Source organism: Cryptomeria japonica, chromosome 9 (genome assembly GCF_030272615.1).
Source record: "Cryptomeria japonica chromosome 9, Sugi_1.0, whole genome shotgun sequence".
Lineage (NCBI taxonomy): Eukaryota > Viridiplantae > Streptophyta > Pinopsida > Cupressales > Cupressaceae > Cryptomeria > Cryptomeria japonica.
In genome coordinates, this window is record NC_081413.1 from 319,754,542 (window position 1) to 319,776,276 (window position 21,735).

Below are 21,735 nucleotides of genomic sequence, written 5' to 3' on the forward strand. Positions count from 1 at the left end.
TTCCCTCCACATTATAAATATGAGAATTGAGCTCTCATTTGTGATGGAAGTATTGTCATTGATGGAAGACAGATCCAGAATGCACTACAGGCATAATTATAAAATGAAGGTAAAATTGAAAGAAAAGACCATTGAAGCATTACATATTACCGACAGGATATATATCCACGATATACATTAAATTTTCAACTGATATAAAAATGAAGCGGCCTTATATTGGAGCGGAGTAGATTATATTCAGCGGTGGCATATTTCATATTTATCGGGCTTAATATATTCATTGATCAAAAACATTATCGGGCTTAAAAATTAATAATGTTTGATCGGACTTATATTCTTTATGGGTTAATGATGGTATGTAAAGAAAAATTACATTCCAGCGGCAAGTATGGTAATTCGTATTTTAGCCGAGCCTATTCCAAACTATATACATATCGTGAATATATGGAAGCGGAGCAAAAAAAAAATGAAACACATATATTATCATTTTCGGCGGCTTATATTATGAAGTCAATAAAAATAAAACAAATCAAACAAATTCTTCCCGATATCATTTTCAGGGCATATTACATAGTATTATACATTTAAATGGAACGGGTATCGTCATAAAAATAATTCTTCCCGATACATAAGTGTGGCGGCAAAAGAAGACTATCAAACAAGTGCGGAGATTAAAGAATTAACGATATGTTAATATGGTCAAAGATTAAAAAAAAAGGCAGATGTATATACATGTGGAGCTTTATTTATCATTGCATATTAAAATCTATAATCCTTGCTATTGGGTCGGAGGTAGAAGATTAAAATCATGAAATACAAAAAGACAAATAGCCATCCGATGATAAAACATATTAGTTTGTTTAGTAAAGGTGCTAATTAAAAAGGAAATACGATTTAATAATTGAAAGACATATCTTTTCAAATAAACCGCTTCATAAAGGTATATATGAAGGAGAAAATAGAGTATATTTCGGGGTGAGTGGAGACACGTAATGCTGAAGAGATAAATTATAACAGAAGTCTGCAGTGTAGAAATGATATACATACAATCAGATTGAAGAAAACAAGCAATGTGGAGATCATATTGATAAAGCCTATATATGTGTTTGTGTAAAAATTGCATCAAAACCAAGAAGACTATGAGTAATTCTCAGCAGAATTAAAACAGTATTTACGACAGACTTATAGTCAGTATTGTAGCAGAATAAAAGAAGATTCATAACAGAATTTTGAGGTTTGTGAAGTAGGTGCTTCAATTGGATAAGGTTGGTGCTTTGTCCTTGTGGGTGGGTGCTCACTAATCAGTTCAGGGAGTTGGTGCTTCCGGTGGGTTAGTGCTCACGAAATCAGTTTGGGGAGTTGATGCTTCCAGTGGGTTGGTGCTCACAAAATCAGATTGGGGAGTTGGTGCTTCCAGTGGGTTGGTGTTCACAAACATTGTAAAAAAAATATATATAGCAAACATTTTCAGTGGTTTTCTCCTGCATTGGGTTTTCACTTAAATCTTGTGTTATTGTGTTCATATGCATGCTTATTTTAATTGATTACAAAGTATTAAATTGAAAAAGATTATTATACTGATTCACCCCCCCCTCTCAGTATAATTGTGTGCTCTTCAATTTGAGTATTCTAAATTGACAACTTAAGGAAATGTTGCTGGAATGAACTCAAAGAGTTCTCTTGTTGCTGGTTGAGGATGAAAACCCTCACCAATGTTGCAGGTTTCGGTGGCAAAACATCCACCCTAGCTGCTTGATGTGATAAGCTTCAGTTTTCAGTGATTTTGGCTGCAGTTGATATGGGTTTGAAAATGGTGAAGGATTTTGAGGTTTTCTAATGTCAGTGTTCAGTTTTTGATGTGGTGTACTTATTTTGAGAGTGTTGTTTAAATTTGGTGGTGTTTGGTTGCTTTTTCTGAATGCTGATCTTCATTTTTAGAGTTTTAGAGAAACCATGTTTTGCTCATAACTCTTGAAGGAAAGGAGATTTACTTTTGGGTATTGCTTCATTCTTCTTTCCTAGCCTGGGCAACTCGTATTGTTATATTATTGCACATATTGCTATAAGTTTGTAGCATGATTCATAAAGTTCTAAATCATGAGAACCAAACAAATATTGGTGCTTTTCATTTGAATCTGCATGCCCATTAAATAAACTGGTTACAGAACCAAACAAGGTGTTTTTTACCAAAAAAATTGCTATTAAATAATCACCTCTCTCAATTTTGTCCCATTTCGAGCTTTCTAATTAATTACTTAAAATTATCTAAATGTGTTTTTGCATCATTACTTTTCTTATGTCTACCAATTGGGAAGAGACCAAGGATTATTACGGCTAATTGGTTGGGGAGACCTTAATAATTGTGAAGGTCACCATCAACAAGAGCAACTACCAGATCACACTTTATGAACATGATCCAAAATAAATTGCATTGTCACAAATATTATTTGCCCCTATACACAAACTTACTTTACAGAGCATTAAGAATTATCATCATCATGGGCAATTGTATTGTATATTTTCGAATGTCGTCCATCTCTCTTTTCTTATATCTTTTCTTCCTTCAAATACCTCCTTATAGATCCTTTTAGATATTTGTAAATTCATCGTATTAGTATAATATCTTCGTAATGTATCTTTCTATTCTAGTTTAATGGTCAATATTGTAAATCTTGTACATATTAGATTCTTTCTAATTTTGACGATCGTTTCTTAATAGAAGCATCATTCCTTTGTAATCTAAAAATGAACGCTTTGTTCATTCATTAATTTAATCAATTTTTTACCAAATATGAACGCTTTGTTCATTCAATAATTTAATCAATTTTTTACCAAATACTCTCGTATTATGGTATAACTTGGGCAGAAAAAAATTTCGAAAAGATTTTTATAATTCTAAAATTTTAGTGAAAAAAATTTCGAATCAATTTTTCATTAGTCTTCTCAAAAATCCGCCTAAGGTTTTTTCGTACTCATATTTTTTTCCCTCGTGATCCGTCTAAGAGCTCGACCCACGTCAGAATCTTTTTTCTGCACGCAATTTTTTTCGCATCTGGTTCTTTGAGCTCGTGTGACAGATGGTGGCAGCGTTTTGTTTCTTGCGTTGTCTTTTTGCACCCGAACAATGTTTTTTGGATTTAGTTTTCTAGAATTTTGTTGCATTTATTTTTTACGCGAAAAGGATTATTTGGGGTTTACAAATTTCACGCCAGCTAGGGTTTTCTTCCACGAACCCTCACTAATTTTTTAGAGGCTAGGGTTTTTCAAAAAACCATTCTCAAAAAACTAATATCTGGGTTTTTCTGGGTTTTTCGAAAATTCATCTAGGTATCTGTTAGAATTTTTTGGGTCCTCATTAATCCGTACATTGGGATTTGTGCCAAAAAAAATTCTTCATTTTGCCTCGAAATCTATGTCATCTTTTTGCCTCAGTTTTGTGTACACGTCGCGTTTACGCGATTTCGCACGACTCCTACCTCAATATTTGTGCCACCATTTGGTCAACCAGCTTTGACCTCAATTTTCAGTCATGGCATCCTTGACGAAAATTCTGTTCGACATGAGGTTAGAAATTCAACGGCAAAAACAACAATACTTGGAAACAACGAATGCTCACAATATTTGAGTATCGCATTATTGATCAATTGGTCCTTGAAAAGGTCTCTCGTCCCACTGCAGTCGATCCTGATCAGACAAAGTTTGATGAGCAAAATCATGAAGCTGTCATGCTCATCAAGCTCTCAGTAACCAATAATCAGCTTCCTCAGATACCTTCTAGCAAAACAACTGCCGAGATATGGGACCATCTCAAGACGCTACATGAGACGTCTCATAAGAGCAGAGCTTTCTTTTTTAAAAATATGTTGTCATGGATGAGAGAAAACCCCTTCAGGATAATCTCAATCGGATCAAGGAAATTCGTGACCAGTTGGAAGCCATCAGCCGAAAAAATGGAGGACATGGTTGTCATAACCTTGAAAAGTTTGCCCAAGTCCTCTGAGTATTTTGTCGAAACACCCAACATCACTTCAACTGGTGTTGATGTGAAGTTCGTTGATCTCTACACTAAACTTCTGCAGTAGGATCGATGGAAGCAGCAATTCGGCAGCAGTACCAGCTCATCCTCTACAGGAAAAGCATTTGCAACCAAATCCTTTCATAAGGATAAAGCCGAATCACAATCTTCTCAACAGAAACCCTCTACTCCATCATTAGAAGGCTCGAAGAAGAAGAGTGTCCAATGCAATTACTGCCATAAGTTTCGTCATATGAAACTTGAGTGTCGTAAACGCTTGGCTGCACAGGCTAAGAAAAGTGGTTCGCAACCAAAAGCAAATGTAGCGAAGCACACTGAGCATAGCGAGTCTACCTTTTAAACCTTCATGGCTAAAAGACCTGCAGACCATGTAAAATCTTCTTCCTAGTATATCGATTCAAGTGCCTCGCGCCACTTCACTCATCACCGAGATTGGTTAACTGATTTTCAGCCCTACTCAGATTCAATTATTTTGGAGGAGAAGAGTACACCATTGTCGGAAAGGGCAATGTGCAGTTTTAATCTAGAGGGAGGAAATTGATTTTCCTCAATGCGTACTATGTTCCAAGAATGGAACTCAACCTTCTCTTAGTCAGTCAAATTCTGAGACATTCTCCTCGGCTCGACGTGACCTTTAGTTCACATCATTGCAGTATCATTGATCGGGAGACTCAAACAACTGTTGTTGTAGGTGTTGAGGATCATGGTCTATTCAAAATAGTTGATTCTGGTGATTCTTACGAGCTTGCCATGGCAGCCAAGCACTCCTCTGTTAGTACCATAGTTGGACTACAAAAAACTCAGCGAGTAGTTAAAAACTCGCAAGTTTTTCTTCAGGGTGAGTTTTTACGACTTTTACTCGCCAAGTTCTTTGGAAAAACTCGCCGAATTTTTGGCGAATTTTTCACAAAAACTCGGCGAGTTTCTATAAAAAAAATCGGCTGCACTAAAAAAAGAGGCCCAAACATGTCAAAAATTAATCTTTTTTTTTTCAAGTCAGTCTCATTCTCTTCATTAGAATATATACATGAAATATAACATTTAAGTATAAGAAAGGAAAAAGATCTTATACTTTAAGTTATATTTCATGTATATATTGGCAGGATGTCTGAGAGTGGTTTCAGATCTCTAGGAGTTATAATGCAAATTCTAGGTTTTAGAAGATATTTTAAATTTTCAGACTTAGTCAAATTTCAATAATCAATATGCTCCTATCAGCATTCTCTCGCTCTCTCGATCTCACTCACTTTATCTGCCCCGAATTTTAGACCTATCTATCTCCCTATCACTCTTCCTCTATCCTCCTCTCTACCACTCTCCATCTCACTCTCTCCCCCAAGATCTAGACCTATCTCTCTACCCCTCTCTTTCTCACCCTCAAACCCCCGTGAGGGGTGCTACCCTCAACCTAATTTTATTTTGCAGATGCTTGGTGGCAAAGTTGGGGTGGAAATACCCCAAATCTCAAAAAAATAGCCCTCAGAATCTTATGTTAGCCTTGTAGTTCATCCAGTTGTGAGCACAACTGAAACTTGTTTGAGGCCATCCACACAAAGAACAGGAGCAAGTTAGCTCAAAAACACCTCAATGACCTTGTCTTTGTGCAATATAATCTTTGGTTCTGCATAAGGAAGGTAGAGGAAGCACCAACTGGTCCAATTGATTTGGATGATATAGATCCTTACAGTGATTGGACATCACAAGAGCCTCCATTGTTTACGGAGGATGACATCAATGATTTGGAGAGGCAGGCTACGGAGGAGGGGGGTGCATTTGGTTTCACACTGGATGACATTGAAGAGGATGAGGAGGATGAGGTGTCATTGCCAGTGCCAGGTGCAGCTAGAGGCAGAGCTACATCTAGGATGGAGGATGAGCCACAGCCTGAGCCAGTCATACCGAGCGAGGAGGAACAATCACGCGCACAACAGACTTCTAGGACTAGATCCTCTAGTTCTACTTCCCCCCTAGTTTTTACTAGAGTTGGGAAGAGGAAGATGTAACTATATTGATTTATTTACTTTTAGTTCTACAAAAACTATTTACTATTTTGCTTCCAGCCATCAACATTCCTCATGAGGATGTGATTTTGTAACCACTTTGTGTTTAAATATATCTAGACTTAGCTTGTTTCTTTTGTGTTCTCATTTATTGACTCATGGGATGCATCTTCTCATTGAATTTTGCAAAAAAAAAAAAAGCATTTCTAATTAAATTTAAGCAATTTATTAAGTTCCCGAGTTTTTTGCCGAGTATTGGCTGAGTTTTTCTCGAGTTTTTTTTTGGGGGGGCTTGGCGAGTTTTTGGTTTTGTCGAGTAGTTCAACTATGGTTAGTACAATCTGGCATCTGTGTTATGGGCACTTAAATGTGCACTATCTTGCGCAGCTTGTTCGGGAAGATCTTGTCATCGGATTGCCAGAGATTTAGACCCAGAACCTCGCAGTTTGGGGAGCATGTTAGGTTGGCAAGCAGCATCGGACTCTGTTTTCGTATGGCAACTCTTGGAGAGCTTCTAAGGTACTACAACTGGTCCATGCTAATATCTATGGACCTATGGCTACTCCTTTTGTTACTAGGTCCAAGTATTTTCTACTTTTTGTTGATGATTTTAGTTGAAAAATGTGGGTGTATTTTCTTCATCAAAAAACACAAGTGTTTGTTGTGTTTCAAAAGTTCAAAGCACTAGTAGAAAAAGAGTCCGATCAACCTATTGTTACTCTTTGGTCTGATAATGGGGGAGAATTTTGTTCTTCTGCCTTCTCCCATTTCTGTGAACAACATGGCATCAAGCACCAACTCAATACACCTTACACCCCTCAGCAAAACGATGTCGTTGAGCGGAAAAACCACACGATTACCGAAATAGCCCGATTTATGCTTGAACACAAGAGTGTTCCGAAGAAGTTTTGGGCTGAAGCAGTTAACACTGCAGTCTATCTTCTAAATCGGTCTCTCCTATTGTGGTTGTGAAGAAGAAGACTCCAAAAGAGGCTTGGTCAAGCCGCAAGCCCAAAATCAATCATTTGAAGGTTTTTGGCTCCACTGCTTTTGTTTGGATCCTTGATGCTAAGCGCACCAAGTTGGATGCCAAGAGCCAAAAACTCATGCTAATCGGCTACAATGATACTCACAAAGCCTATCGACCAGTTGACATGGACATAGATCATATCATCTTCAGTCGTGATGTGGTTTTTGATGAGGAACGAGGGCCATTTCAGCTCTCTCTAGTTGTGTATTCTAAGGATCAGCCATTGACGGCTTCAAACTTGGGTGTTCGTATTCCATTAGATCCACCTGATGGAAGGGCTCCAGCTATTCCAGTTCCTGCCCCTACACCGGTTCCTTCTCCTGCAGGATCGCCTAGACACATAGCTGCACCACCTGACTTTCTTTAGGAGTCCTTCGATCTTCTGTTTGATGAACCGGATCTTGTTGCACCTCTTGCATCTAATGTTGGCACATCTACTCTCTGGCCTAAATGGTGGGCTAAGACAATTGCTAATCTTCATGATGATGAGCTCATCAAGGGTAGAACTACTCGGAAGACGAGTAAACATCTTGATTATGTCAATTTTTTTCTCATGGCCAACATCCACAGTATGTATGAACCTCAATCATACACAGAGGCGAAAGGGATACCTAAGTGGGAACAAGCTATGGCAACTGAGCACCAAAGCTTGCTGAAAAATAACACTTGGGTTCTGTCAGATCTTCCTCCAGGGAAGAAACCCATTGGATGTAAATGGGTCTATAAGGTCAAATACAAGGTTGATGGTACTTTCAATAAGTACAAAGCTCGTCTTGTTGCCAACAGCTTCTCTCAGCGTGAAGGAATTAATTATGAGGAGACCTTTGCTCCAACAGCAAAGATGAGCACCATCAGATTAGTCCTAGCCATGGCAGCTCAGTGTGGTTGGAAGGTCCATCAGATGGACGTCAAGAGTGCCTTCCTAAATGGTAAGTTATAGGAAGAGGTCTACATGACGCAACCACCTGGACCCAAGGTTGTCGAAAAAGAACACCTAGTACTCAAACTAGTCAAAGCACTCTATGGCCTGAAATAGACTCCTCGGGCATGGTACATGAAAATTGATAAGTACCTCATAGATCAGGGTTTCCAGAGGAGTCTTTCTGACTGAAATTTGTATGTCAAGACTACTGGCAGTGATATCATCATTCTGGTTATCTATGTTGATGATCTGATCATCACTGGTAGTTCGGCATCTTTGATTCAGAGAATCAAGCAGAATTTATGCAAGTCTTTTGACATGACCGACCTTGGGCTTTTGCACTATTGCCTGGGTGTTGAGGTTTGGCAGCAATATCATGGCATCTTCATCTCTCAATCCAAATATGCCAAGTCTCTGCTAGACAAGTTTTGAATGCAGGACTGTAAACCTGCATCTACACCTATGGAGAAAGGCCTAAAGTTGTCAGCCAAATCCGGTTCTCCAATTGAAAATGAATCCGATTTCAAGCAACTAGTGGGCAGTTTAATATATCTCACCTCCACTAGACCTGATCTGAGCTATGCAATGAGTTACATATCCAGCTTCATGACAACTCCTACGTCAGAACACTGGGTTGCAACGAGGCGGATCCTGCGCTATGTCAAAGGCACTTCAAACTTTGGCACCCTTTATGGAAGGACCAAAGATCCCAGACTCATTGGTTTCACAGATTTGGATTGAGCTAGCTATGTTGATGACAGAAAGTCCACATACGAGTATGTCTTCAATTTGGGCACAGGCGCTATCACTTGGACCAGTAAGAAGCAGCAAGTCGTAGCTCTTTCCTCGACCGAAGTTGAATATCGAGGAACAGTCAAAGCAGCTTGTGACGAAGTTTGGCTTCGAAGGATGCTCCCAGACATCCAGTTGTCTCAAGCAGGTCCTACACCGCTATTCTGTGACAATCAAGGGGTGCTAAAACTCGCCAAAAATCCTATCTTCCATTAGCGGACCAAACATGTTGAGCTTCATTGTCACTTCATTTGCAAGCTAGTTGAAGATGGATCCGTGGATTTGCAATATGTTTCTATTGAGGACTAGAATGCAGATATCCTCACCAAGTCCCTACATCCGGTTAAATTTGTTAAGTTCAGGGGGCAACTTGGTGTAGTAGACAAATTGACCATCAAGGGAGGGTATTAGTATAATATCTTCGCAATATATCTTTCTATTCTAGTTTAATGGTCAATATTGTAAATCTTGTACATTTTAGATTCTTTCTAATTCTGGCGATCATTTCTTAATAGAAACATCGTTCCTTTGTAATCTATAAATGAACGCTTTGCTCATTCATTAATTTAATCAATTTTTTACCAAATACTCTTGTATTACATAGTACAAATGAGTGTACATGTAAATCTCTCTCCTTCCCTCCCTCTCTACTCTCCACCCCCAATAGAGAAAGACTTACAGAAAATATAAGTGAAGCAAGGACACCATACACCTAACCCCACCCTTTACATTAAAGAGATTGCTTTTGAGAAGATATTTTCTCTTCTTCAAGGCCTCGAACAAAGCAAGGATACCAAAACATTAATGAATAAGCTTAGTGAAGATTTATATAGCACAATAAAGTGATCACTTCATATACACTGTACAATATGTGGCCTCCCATACTATGAATAGTTTGGATAGGCCCACCCATGGAGAGCAAGCCCCTTCAACACCAACAATTGCACACACTATAGAACTTTAATTCTCTATTTTGGTTATAGGGGAGTCCAACCACTCAAACACCAAGCAATGTTGCAGGCAACAAAACCAACCCCTTCTTGCCCAACCCAACTCAAACATCCACTTCCTTGATCCCAACCAATAGACCTCAACAACTAACGGCTATTCTTAAATCCCAAGGAAAGCAAATAGCCACCTTCCCTTATCATTATAACAACTAGCTAACCATGGAGGAAGCACAACAAAAACACTACCTTAAAAAGAACTTATAAGTTAAGCCCTTGCCACAACTATTAAGATAAGCTTAGCCAAGAAATTTAGCTTAAGCGAGGAAAGCCAAGAATTGCAATGACAACCACTACTTTATAAACTCACCTCATGCCAAAGGTGTAGTATTTCCTATCCCCTCCTCCCTCCCTTGATCAACCTTGTCTTCAAGAAGATGCTACTCGTAGAGGACCCCTAGAGCTTTCAAGCTGATCATTTCCTTTCATCCCACTACAAGCAATAATATCCTTGTTCATCTTCTTGCACATAAGTGTTATTAACAGTCATCATATATGTCCTTCTCTTCCAACCCTTTGCTTTTTCACCTTTTTTTAAAACCTTTTCCAACAAGCCTTAATCAAACAATAAATGATCATGGCCAAATGAACAAGACTACATTTGGATAAATGTGTAGGTCTTTCAATAAACCCTATATACAAGTGGTAGGCAACTCATGCGCTAGATTTCATTTTAGATATCCTAAAACCAGAGATGTTTTGACTAAAAAGGATATAAACTCCTTAACTATTGAAGTGCATGAAAAACACAATGGGATGAAGTACAATGATGAAATTGAGAGGAAATATTGACTTTCATAGTCAATTTTCAAATACATGTAAGCATCTCTTTAGCAACATTGGTCACAAGGTTTGAGGATTCCCCTTGGCTAATTGTGGATGTGCTCCCATCGACTTCATGTTAGAGGGACCACCATATTTTAAGTTTAGAACGTAATATTTATTGGCGTGTGAGGAGCAATTATTATTCAATATTAGGTCTAATATGAAATCCTTGGAAGGTACTACTTTATATACAAAGATTCTAGTGGTTCTCTATCCACTTTCTTGTGCTACCCTATATACAATTGCTTGGCCCCTTTTCTTGATGTCACCAAGTTCATGCATACATCTCTATAGTCATCCCAAACTTACCAAATTGATTTCATTCAACCCATCTCAAATGTTGGAGGCGCTAAGCACCCTCTAGATACTATTGATTCTCATATGGACAAGGACAAACCAATGAAGTGCTACCCATCCTTGCAGTCTATTATGATTAAGGCTCCTTGGCACCACAACTCTCATTCTAATGCTCATGACTCTATCTTTTGACACCCATTTTCCATGGCATTGATCTCAAGGGCAAGCTCATCTAACCAATTATTTCCCTACTACTAGTTGTTCTTCATCTTTGAATGTTAGGAGGAATTTTGTATGGAATTGAATGCATCTTAGGATTGTCTAGAGTCCTGGACCAAAATATTTTCGGGTTTTTAATATTTTTCCCTTAAAAAATTATTTTAAGGTTTATAATTTTCCCTTAAAAATTATCACCTGTAATTCGTGAAGTTCACATGAGATTTTGGGTATTTGGATTTATGATGTGTGTTCCTATCTTTGGGTTTTTACCCTTTTTTCCAGAAAAACGATGATTTGTAAAATCCAATTATTTGAGCAATCAACTTTTCACCATAAAAAATTGATTAAACAAATCTGGAAAAAATTCCAGAAAGGGTTCTACAAATTTTATTTTTTTTAAATTTGCCAAATGCTAAAAAATCCCATCGACCCGCTCTGATACCATGAAAAATTGATTGCTCAAATAATTGGATAATCTATATATTACAAGACAGCGTTCTAAATTAAGAACAAGTCGTTTAAGTGAAAACTAAAAAACTAAAAAGCTTAAAAAGCTAACTATGTGTCTTTAATAAAGAAGCAATAGTTTCACTTAACGCACCAAAACAAGCTAAATAAGTCGACTAAAAAGCTAAATAGCTAAATAAGTCAACAACTAAGATGACCACTAAGAATAGAAGATGATCATTATAGAAGATATTAATATTATTTTAACACAACCCCCTTAGCCTTAAACTTTCTTCAAAGAGCATTCTCAAACTCTACATTGATGCTCATATGCTGATCAATGATAATATGATTGGATCCTCCAACAAATCCTATAATACTAAAACCTAAGGATTTTGATTCGCAGTCTTCATTTGTTTCCACTACTTTATGAGGTCTTCTTGACGCATATCAATTTATATCCGAGCTAATTTGAGGGTTATTACTTTTAGGTAAACCCCTGTTTATTTAGTTTTTTGTTTTTCCTACTCTTTTGTATTTGCTTCACATCTAGGGACCCTTTATCCTGGGTCCTTTGTTATTGATCCAGTTGTATGTTCTAGTCCCTTTGATATATTCTTGGTCATTTGTGAACATTAATATAATTTATTTCTTCTTTCCTTGACAATATTCTTCAAATAGTCATAAGAAACTAAAGGTCAAAGATAAAACAAGTAATCAACAGAACTAACCAGACAGAGAAATTTAAATATTTTTGTTGCTAAAATTTCTGAATAGGGAAGAAGCTATTTACATTTCCTATATATTGGAATTTAACACCAATAAACAGAATGGCATTCCAAAAGAATAATCCTACAGGTACCTAGAGAACTGGACTTTCTGACATCTTGATAGGATTATGTTGACAAAGCCACAGAATGGATCAAATTTTGGCAGCAGCATTTAGCAAAACAAAATAGGCTTGCTAGTAACTAACCTTCTTATCGAGTTCAACCTTTCTCTTTGCTATCTTCTTTTCACAAAGCAAGGCCTCCTTAAGATATGCAGCCTGTTCTTTCTTTTTCTCCTTGATTTCAGATTCAAATTTCTCTTGTGACTTGGACACATCTTCAAGATTTTCTTTTTCCACTTCAAGCTCTTTTCCATTTCTCTCAGTATCCTTCTCAATGTTAAAAATTTGCCATAGAAAATGCTCTTGTTTCAAAGATTTCTGCAACAGCAAATAAAAAGATAAAAGTTCATCAGTTCCACAAAGTCAATGAGACAAGTATTGGATATGCACCATGTTGAAAATGAAACACATGAAGAAAATTGTGCTCATCAAGCTTCCCTTTCAAGTCAATAAAAATCCATGTGATGTTTGTCACAAAGGAAAATTGTCTCTGGACTTGAGTTTCTAATGAAAAATTATGAAATTGCAAGATAATTTTATAGAGAAAAATCTACAAAATACTTAATTAACTATAAAAAATCAAGTTTCTGCACTTAGAACTTGAAAATGATATAATCTCTAAAAAGATACCTCATCTAAAAATACATTTTACAATGGCAGGAACCTAAAATTAAGTTTAACAGGTGATGAAGTTTATGTTGCATGGAATACATTTGCTTATACCTTTAGCGAAAGGTATTGAAAACAAAACATGTTCAAGTGACAGAAAGATTTACGAAGTTGAACAATAACAAAACAAAGTCTCCCAAGTTGACTTGACCAGTTAAAATGTACTATGCTTTAATTACATAAAACTTTTATAAGCAAGGTACATAAAAATTGTAAAACAAAGTTTACACAAGAAAGTATATAGTTCTATGAGGCTAAACGTTAGATTCGTTCATATATTTAATAAAAAAAAAATTTGACTGTTTCTGAGCTGCAACAAAAACAAAAAATAACAAAAAGATTTGAATTGGCCAGTTCAACATGCAGTATCTTGCATACAACTTTTATTGTCGATGTTCATTAAAATTGAAAATAAAGTCAACAAGGAAAATTAGATTTATGTTATGCTGATCAAAGATACTTTAATTGACAAACTCTAAATGACCTATTAGATTACACAATCATACATTAAGTTTCAGGGTATATACCATACAGTATACATAACTCCCCAGAGAATTCATTTATTATAGAGAACCTTCATCGATGAAAAGTAAAGATGTATTGACATGGATAAGTATACAAATAGGGATACAGTATCGGGTACAGATTAGGCCATTTTTTTAGATTCCCAGTATGAGTACAGTTGGATACGACATTCATAAAAAAGTTAAAAACACATACACATATTTAGCACAATTTTCCAAGTTATTAGAGAAGATTTTCATTACTTTGAAAGCAATATAGACATATAATTGCTACATACATAATTGTAAGTTGATTTAACAATTTACAATATGCAAAATTAGTAGAGTTGCATTGGAAGATAACCCAAAGAGATGGGTCACTGAAATAGAAAAGCATTTCATTTGTCTTTCTCATTTAGTGTAGATTTTGTTTATACCAACAAAAAAAAAAAAAAAAAAAATTGCATGATTGAAGTTTTTTTTAAAATTGAGTTTAGAAAGATTTATGTCAAATATTTTGTATTAAGTATCATAGAATCACAAAGCTCATCTCCTTCCGAGCAAACGTATTACAAATACTAGCTCCTTTCGAGCTCCAAACTAGAAACAACAATTGGAAGACCAAGGGTCACAACTTATAAATCCACTTTCAACAAACCAATGGAAGACCAAGAGTCACAACTTAGAATTCTACACAAAGGTGTCCCTCATGGGAGTTGAACTTGGGTCTCCACATTGAGAACTCAATTCTTTAACCAACTAAGCTCAACCCCTTGGACTTATGTCAAATATTTAAAAACTCAAACCACACAATATCGAGCACAGTTGGTAGGCACGTGTGGGTACGGTATCTGATGTCTATCCATGCAGTATCCAATTCGTATCCGATATGAAGACAGGGATACGCACACCTGGGGGGGTGCAGAGGTGTATCCAGCTACTCTAATGAATATCAAATAACATTCTACAGAGTATTCATAATTCAACAGAATCCAATACCAAACTGATGTTAAAGTGACATGCTAAAATATAAAAAATGCCAAGGTACACATTACAACAACATTTGGGACCAAACTCACCAGATACATCTGCACATAATAAAATGCAGCTGATATGAAATTAATCCTATATCCTCAACTCCATAAAAATAACTAGAGCTTGTGATTAATACCCTAGATTTCACTTATTCTGTATTGGATTTCACCTATGTGTCGAGGACATGTCCCTACATATTATGACCTGTCCCTATACGGAGCATTCCATGGATGTGGTGATATTTTCAGAAATATTCCCAACCCATACCTGATTTGTGAAAGAATTTGGAACGTTTCTGAAATGGGAAATTTGTACAAGAAAACAATAGCTGTCCCCTACAGCCCAGACAGCTTAAAAAGTAACTTCTCTTTAAAAACACAAAACTGAAAAAAAAGATGGCAGAGGGGGTGGGAAGGCATACAAGAACGCCCATTAAATGCCCCAAATCATAAAATATGAACTTTTAACTAATTTTCCAGCAAGGGACAGCACAAAGTAAACCAATTTATTGTCTACAAGCTCACAATAGTAAAATAAGATAAATTATTTAAAGCATAATTGAGTAATTTTCCAAATAGGCAATTGCACCTGAAATTGGCATTTTTTGCAAATAAACTCTAAAAACTCAATTTTGTTGCAATATGATATTTTTTACAGAAATGAATACAAAAAAAACCCTTCAAACATTATAGCTGCAACAAATCTGGAATTCATTCTGGTAGTTTTTCTTTACAAAAACCCTGCAAAACCCACGCTGAACCAACACTGCCAAAACCCCAAACTGTGATCTGGTGCTCCCAACTCTTGGATCTGATCATGCACTGAAAAGGTACATAAATAGACTGTGATAAACTCCACAGCAAACATACCAAACATCCAAAGCCTCAAATCTGGGATTAACATCCAAACCCGAAACTGCATTAAAACTCACTAAAACTCCACCAAACTTGCATAGTTTGGTCCCAATACTTAGAAAAGGGTATGAATAGACACACAACAGCAAAACCACGTCTCCACACCATACAATAACTTCTACAAATTAAAATAGAGACAGAAACACTACAAACTACTCAAATCACACCTGCAACCAAGAAACATTGGACGCCATCGAAACTGTTGATTCCGTAAGCACAGTTGTGTAGCCTCTAGATGAGATTACACACTGAATCCAAGGCCTCCCATCCTCAGATCACCTGAACCCATGAGCATCCTACCTACAAGCCTCCAGCTTCCATGGTTTATCAACCACTGAAGACCCCAAAATGTGAAATCACCTCCAAACATATAGAAACAGAAACAGAGATAGAAACACTACAAACTACTCAAATCACACCTGCAACCAAGAAACATTGGACGTTGTCGAAACTGTCAATTCCTTAGGCACAATTGTAGCCTCTAGATGAGATTACCCATTGAATCCAAGGCCTCCCATCATCAGAACACATAAACCCATGAGCATCCCACCCAAAACCTCCAGCTTCAATGGTTTATCAACCGCTGAAGAAATACAGAGTTTACAAACACAAGTGTTCAAAATCAAATTGTCCATGACCCCAAAAATGTAAAATTACCTCCAAATATATAGAGGAGAAAACCTAAATGATCCCTTCTCAGAAAAATAAAGAAAATAATATAATTTCCATTTATTTCCCTCCAAAAATTATTTTCAAAATAGCCCATGCAAGATTCCCGACTGAAATTAGAAAACATCTTCCACTATGACAACTTGTCATTAAATCTGTCATATCTGTCATAGCCATTAATTCCTCTTGAGTTAGCTCCACTAAAATAATAATAAATTTAATATGTATTTGTCCAAAAGATATGAATTCTACCTGAACAATATAATATTAAATAAATAATATTGCCCTATGTTATTTGTTATCCCTGACTTACTAATTCTAGACAATGAGGACTTGCTATTTTTAATAAGTGCTATTGACAAGTCCCCCATTCCAAAAATTGTTTGTCACCAAGCAATTGCAAACATGCAGCTCCAAGATCCTGATGCTAAAATGACCTGATGTGACAAATTGCATACCAAACCTTGACCCTATACTTGTGATATGTTGCATCTTTCTTCCAAGCATCCTAAAAAATCCATAAAGAGTGTACTTATGCTATGCAATAGTGTGACAACATGATTCAATGTGCAAACACCTATTCCATTTTACCTGTGGGTTTGTAGCATGCTTTGCATCTTCTTTAATCAACAACCTCCCCTTTTCAACTTTTTACAGAACTGTATATGTGCATTGTCACCAAGAAAGCTAAAGCAGAAGCTCTTGCAACCTTTTCTTGATATAAATCTGGTTTACAAAACCTATAGAATTGTTACAATAGTAAATGCATCCTCCACAATAGCAAATATACAACCTGTAAATAAGTATCTCTTTTACCTTGGATATGTGTAGATACCCCTGGAAGGAAACAACACTAATTACCCCAACTGTGATTTGATGCTCTCAACTCTTCGATTTGATCATTCACTGAAAAGAAATATAGACTATAATAAACTCTACAACAAACACAACATGCATCCAAACCCACAAATCTGGAATTAACATCACAAATAGGATGAGCACAGAGTGTACAAATCATCCGAAACAAGATAAAAACTCGTTGAAACTCCACCAAACTTGCATAGACACACAACAACAAAACCACGTCGCCACACCACACAATAACTTTTGCAAATCAAAATGGAGACAAAAACACTCCAAACTACTCAAATCACACGTGCAACCAGAAAATGTTGGACATTGTTGAAACTATCAATTCCTTAAGCACAGTTGTAACCTCTAGATGAGATTACTCACTACAATCCAAGACCTCCCTGTTAAATATATATAGCTTCGGTAGGAAATTTGTTAGTAATAACTATATATCAGTAATATACGTTTCAGATCTAGTTGTCATTGCAAATCAATCAACTATAAATCTCTATGTCACCTCGTAAGCATTTCGATATCTGTCCTATGTTCATTGCATATCGATTGAGGAACATTAAACTACAAATCGTAAATAATAATAACTAGCAAATGATAAATTGCAATTACGATTTGATTAACCAATTGATGTGTATTGGATTATGATAACAAATCGGTGTATATTGAATCATAAAGGGACACAATTTTGAAGGGACGTGTTCCTCATGAATGTGACCTTTGATCTCGATATGCATATGCCTTACAATGGCATTTGTAAGGCATTCGATACATACAAGAAAAAATACATTCCTTCAGCACAGTTCGGTGTCAATCTGAGTTTCGGTTCATCATCAATTATATTCGACAAATTTACAGCAGGGGTACAATATCATCATATCCAGAAATACATTCATATGATTCTTTGATAGCCTATTAAATTTATCAGTTGTCAAAAGCATAAAGGACTGATCCATTTACTGTGATCGTTATAATTCAAGAAAATTAGATTTACCTAAATCTGATCATTGAACCTTAACATGGTATCAGAGCCAGCATAAGAAAAGATCAGATCAGATTGATATAGGCAAATCCATCCTCTATTTATCCTTGAATTCTTCTACTCCCTTCTACGCATCAAAATGGTGAATGGTGTTAGATTTGAGGATCGACTTGAAGGAGTGTTAAACTTCGTATCTTAGAAGTTTAGAGTTATGCTTGCCTTGGGGGAAAATGAATTAGACGAATTCGTGAAAGATGCCGTACCGGAACCAAAAGAAGAGGATGAGAAGCTTCAATGGAAGAGAAAGAACAACAAAGCAATGAAAATGTTGGTTGACTCTGTGAAAGATCATATTGTACCAATTATCTCAAAATTGGAAATGGCCTATGACATGTTCAAATCATTAGAAAGTATGTATGAGATAAATTAACACTAGTAGAGCTCTTGCATTAAAGCAACAGCTCCATCATGTAAAAATGATCAAGGGCAAATCTATCACCTCATACTTCATGAGGATAATAGAATTGAGAGACCAGCTCTCCACCATTGGTCACACAATTGAAAGTAAAGAGTTAACCATGTTGGCCCTCAATGGTCTCCCTTCTTCTTGGGAATCATTCATTCAAGGGATAAGTGCACGATCTAAACTTCCTAAGTTTGATTGATTGAAGACAGACAGCATTCAAGAAGAGTCAAGATTGGCTACAAGAGGTATTGGTCAAAGCTCCACAAATGAAGATATCCATGTTCTTGCCGCACACTCCTCAAAGAAGAAGGGTAAGAAAGGACACTCCAAAAGAAAGAAAGATGAGGAATCAAATGGTGCTCCTAAGCACAAAAGAAGGAAGGACATTTCAAAAATCCAATGCCTTAGATCTGACAAAATATGGTCACTACGCAATGAAATGTCCAACCAGGACTATGCCTCAAGCCTCCATTGCGGATGTTGGTGAGACTATTCCACAAAAGGATTCAGATGGATTCATATTCTGATTTGAAAGAGAAGTTATTTTTTTTGGTTGAATAATGTTCATGAATTTAATATGTAGTTTTTTGTTAATTCATGCAATTACATTATGCGTGTTATTTGTGAAACAACTTTGTCAGAAGATGTTCGCTTACAACAAGCTGCATTTGGATATCTTGTGTTTTAAATTTCTTCAATTTACTATGAGAAATTTGTCCCTTACATTTAGGACATCTTTAGAATCACAGACGGTTGCTTTTCAGGCCATAAGATTATGAAGTTCTATTTGTGATGAAGAGATTAAAATTCAAGAGGAATATGCAAAGGACTTTAGTGGAGATTCTGAGATTTTGCATTTCCATTATTTATAAAACAAATATTTACCTGCAGAAGTGCAATTCACTTGTGAAAGCCATAGATGCACTTGTGCTGGTAATGATAGCATCTAGGGTTACAAAGCCAGAATTGAGACAAGAGCATACTGAAAGGGATTTTGTTCTAAATCTCAAGATGATCATATTCCTGCCTAGGGCTTGATCTTATGACACTAGATCCATGGTGGTTTTGGATCTAGCACTTTTAACCGTATGAGGATCATACCAGATGATAAGAGTCTCCTAAAGAAAGATATCTTCCATGATTGGGACCATGTGAGCAGGGGATGCTTCCGTGACAGAGGGAGCAGCTAAGTGGATGTGCTTCTATTGATATCCGAGGATCTTGGTTATATTGGTTCAGAGGGAGTGGACCATGTCAAGATGGTTTCTCTAGTGATCAATCAAAAGACTATGATTCATGAGATGGAGTCCCATTTATGTAGGCTGAAGGCCTTTATGCTGACTTCTAGGTCCTGCTATTCCTGGATAGATGAAAACTTGGTGAGCTTGGAATACACCAAGAGTGATGCAAAGTCCAACCTTGTATTTCATGAAAGGTCAAAGCATGTGAGATCAAGTATCACTATGTTAGAGACATGGTGAAAGGTATGCTATTCACTAATGTATTCTTCTTTTCAAAAGATGTTTTAAAATGTAAACTCTTGTGATTGCATTTCTCTTTGAGAGAGACTTAACGAGAAAGTCCTTATCTACACCCTCAGATATGGTTCATGGTGGATGTCATGTGTGTGACTCCATGACAATTTTGGTTCCGTGCTTGATGAGCCCCTGTGAACATTAATGTGAGGTGAGGATCTCTCAATAGTGAACACTTGTACATCTAATCATTATCGTAAGGTGACGATCTTACAATATTGATTGATCATACCATTATGATGGATATCATGGGACGTGATATCTATGGATATGTCATAATGGTTTATATCTCTAGTAGCAATATATATGGATATGCCATAATGGTGGATATTATGAGACGTGATATCCATGGATAAGCCATAATGGCGGATATTACATAAAGAGATTTTCATGGTAGACATTATGTGACTTCATATCTATGGACATGCCATGAAGTAATATCCTTAGATGCCATAATGGTGGATATCATGAGACGTGATATCTATGGACAAGCCATATTGGTGGATATTACATTAGGTGATTACAGTGGATATCATGTGACGTGATATCCATGGAGTGATATCCATGGATATGCCATAACCACTGATATCACGATGAGGTGATATCTTTCTCTTCCACAATAAATGGAAAGATTACTGATTGAAGGATAAAAGAATTTCCTTCCTAGCTAAGATGGAGTGTCAAATACATATAGCTTTGGTAGGAAATTTGTTAGTAATAACTATATATCAGTAATATACGTTTCAGATCTAGATGTCATTGCAAATCGATCAACTATAAATCTCTGTGTCACCTCGTAAGCATTTCGATATCTGTCCTATGTTCATTGCATATCGATTGAGGAAAATTAAACTACAAATCATAAATAATAATAACTAACAAATGATAGATTGCAATTACGACAATCGATGTGTATTGGATTATGATAACAAATCAGTGTATACTAAATCATAAAGGGACATGATTTTGAAGGGACATGTTCCTCATGAATGCGACCTTTGATCTCGATATACATATGCCTTACAATGGCATTTGTAAGGCATTCGATACATACAAGAAAAAATACATTCCTTTAGCACAGTTCGGTGTCAATCTGAGTTTTGGTTCATCATCAATTATATTCGACAAATTTACAGCAGGGGTACGATATCATCATATCCAGAAATACATTCATATGATTCTTTGACAGCCTATTAAATTTATCAATTGTCAAAAGCATAAAGGACTGATCCATTTACTGTGATGAATATAATTCAAGAATTCTGAAATTAGATTTACCTAATCTGATCATTGAACCTTAACACTCCCATCCTCAAAACACTTCAAACCCATGAGCATCCCATCCACAAGCCTCTAACTTCAATGGTTTATCGACCATTGAAGAAATACAAGCACAAGTGCCCAAAATCAAATTGTCAACAACCCTCATGTTGTGACCATTTCACACATCGCCCCATCAAAATGGGGACCCCATTTTTTGCTCGAGTCCTAGTCTCTCGTAGTTTAATATCCCTCTCGCAAGTGAAATGAGTCAGTTTGTTAGCCTTCAGTAATGTCTAGATCACATGAGAAGTGAAGACTATCATGAATTCAACCAAGGAATTGTAAAGTTATTTCAATTTCAATTAGAG

At 36.5% G+C, this 21,735-nt stretch overlaps 1 protein-coding gene across 1 annotated transcript in view; it reads right to left on the minus strand.

Moving 5' to 3' along the window:
* Positions 1-21,735, minus strand: part of LOC131029750 (structural maintenance of chromosomes protein 1) — a 238,497-nt gene that overhangs the window by 129,556 nt on the left and 87,206 nt on the right. Inside the window, exon 3 of the mRNA XM_059211024.1 lies at positions 12,552-12,785. Coding sequence (XP_059067007.1) covers positions 12,552-12,785 — 234 coding nt within the window. The remainder of the gene's footprint in view (positions 1-12,551; positions 12,786-21,735) is intronic.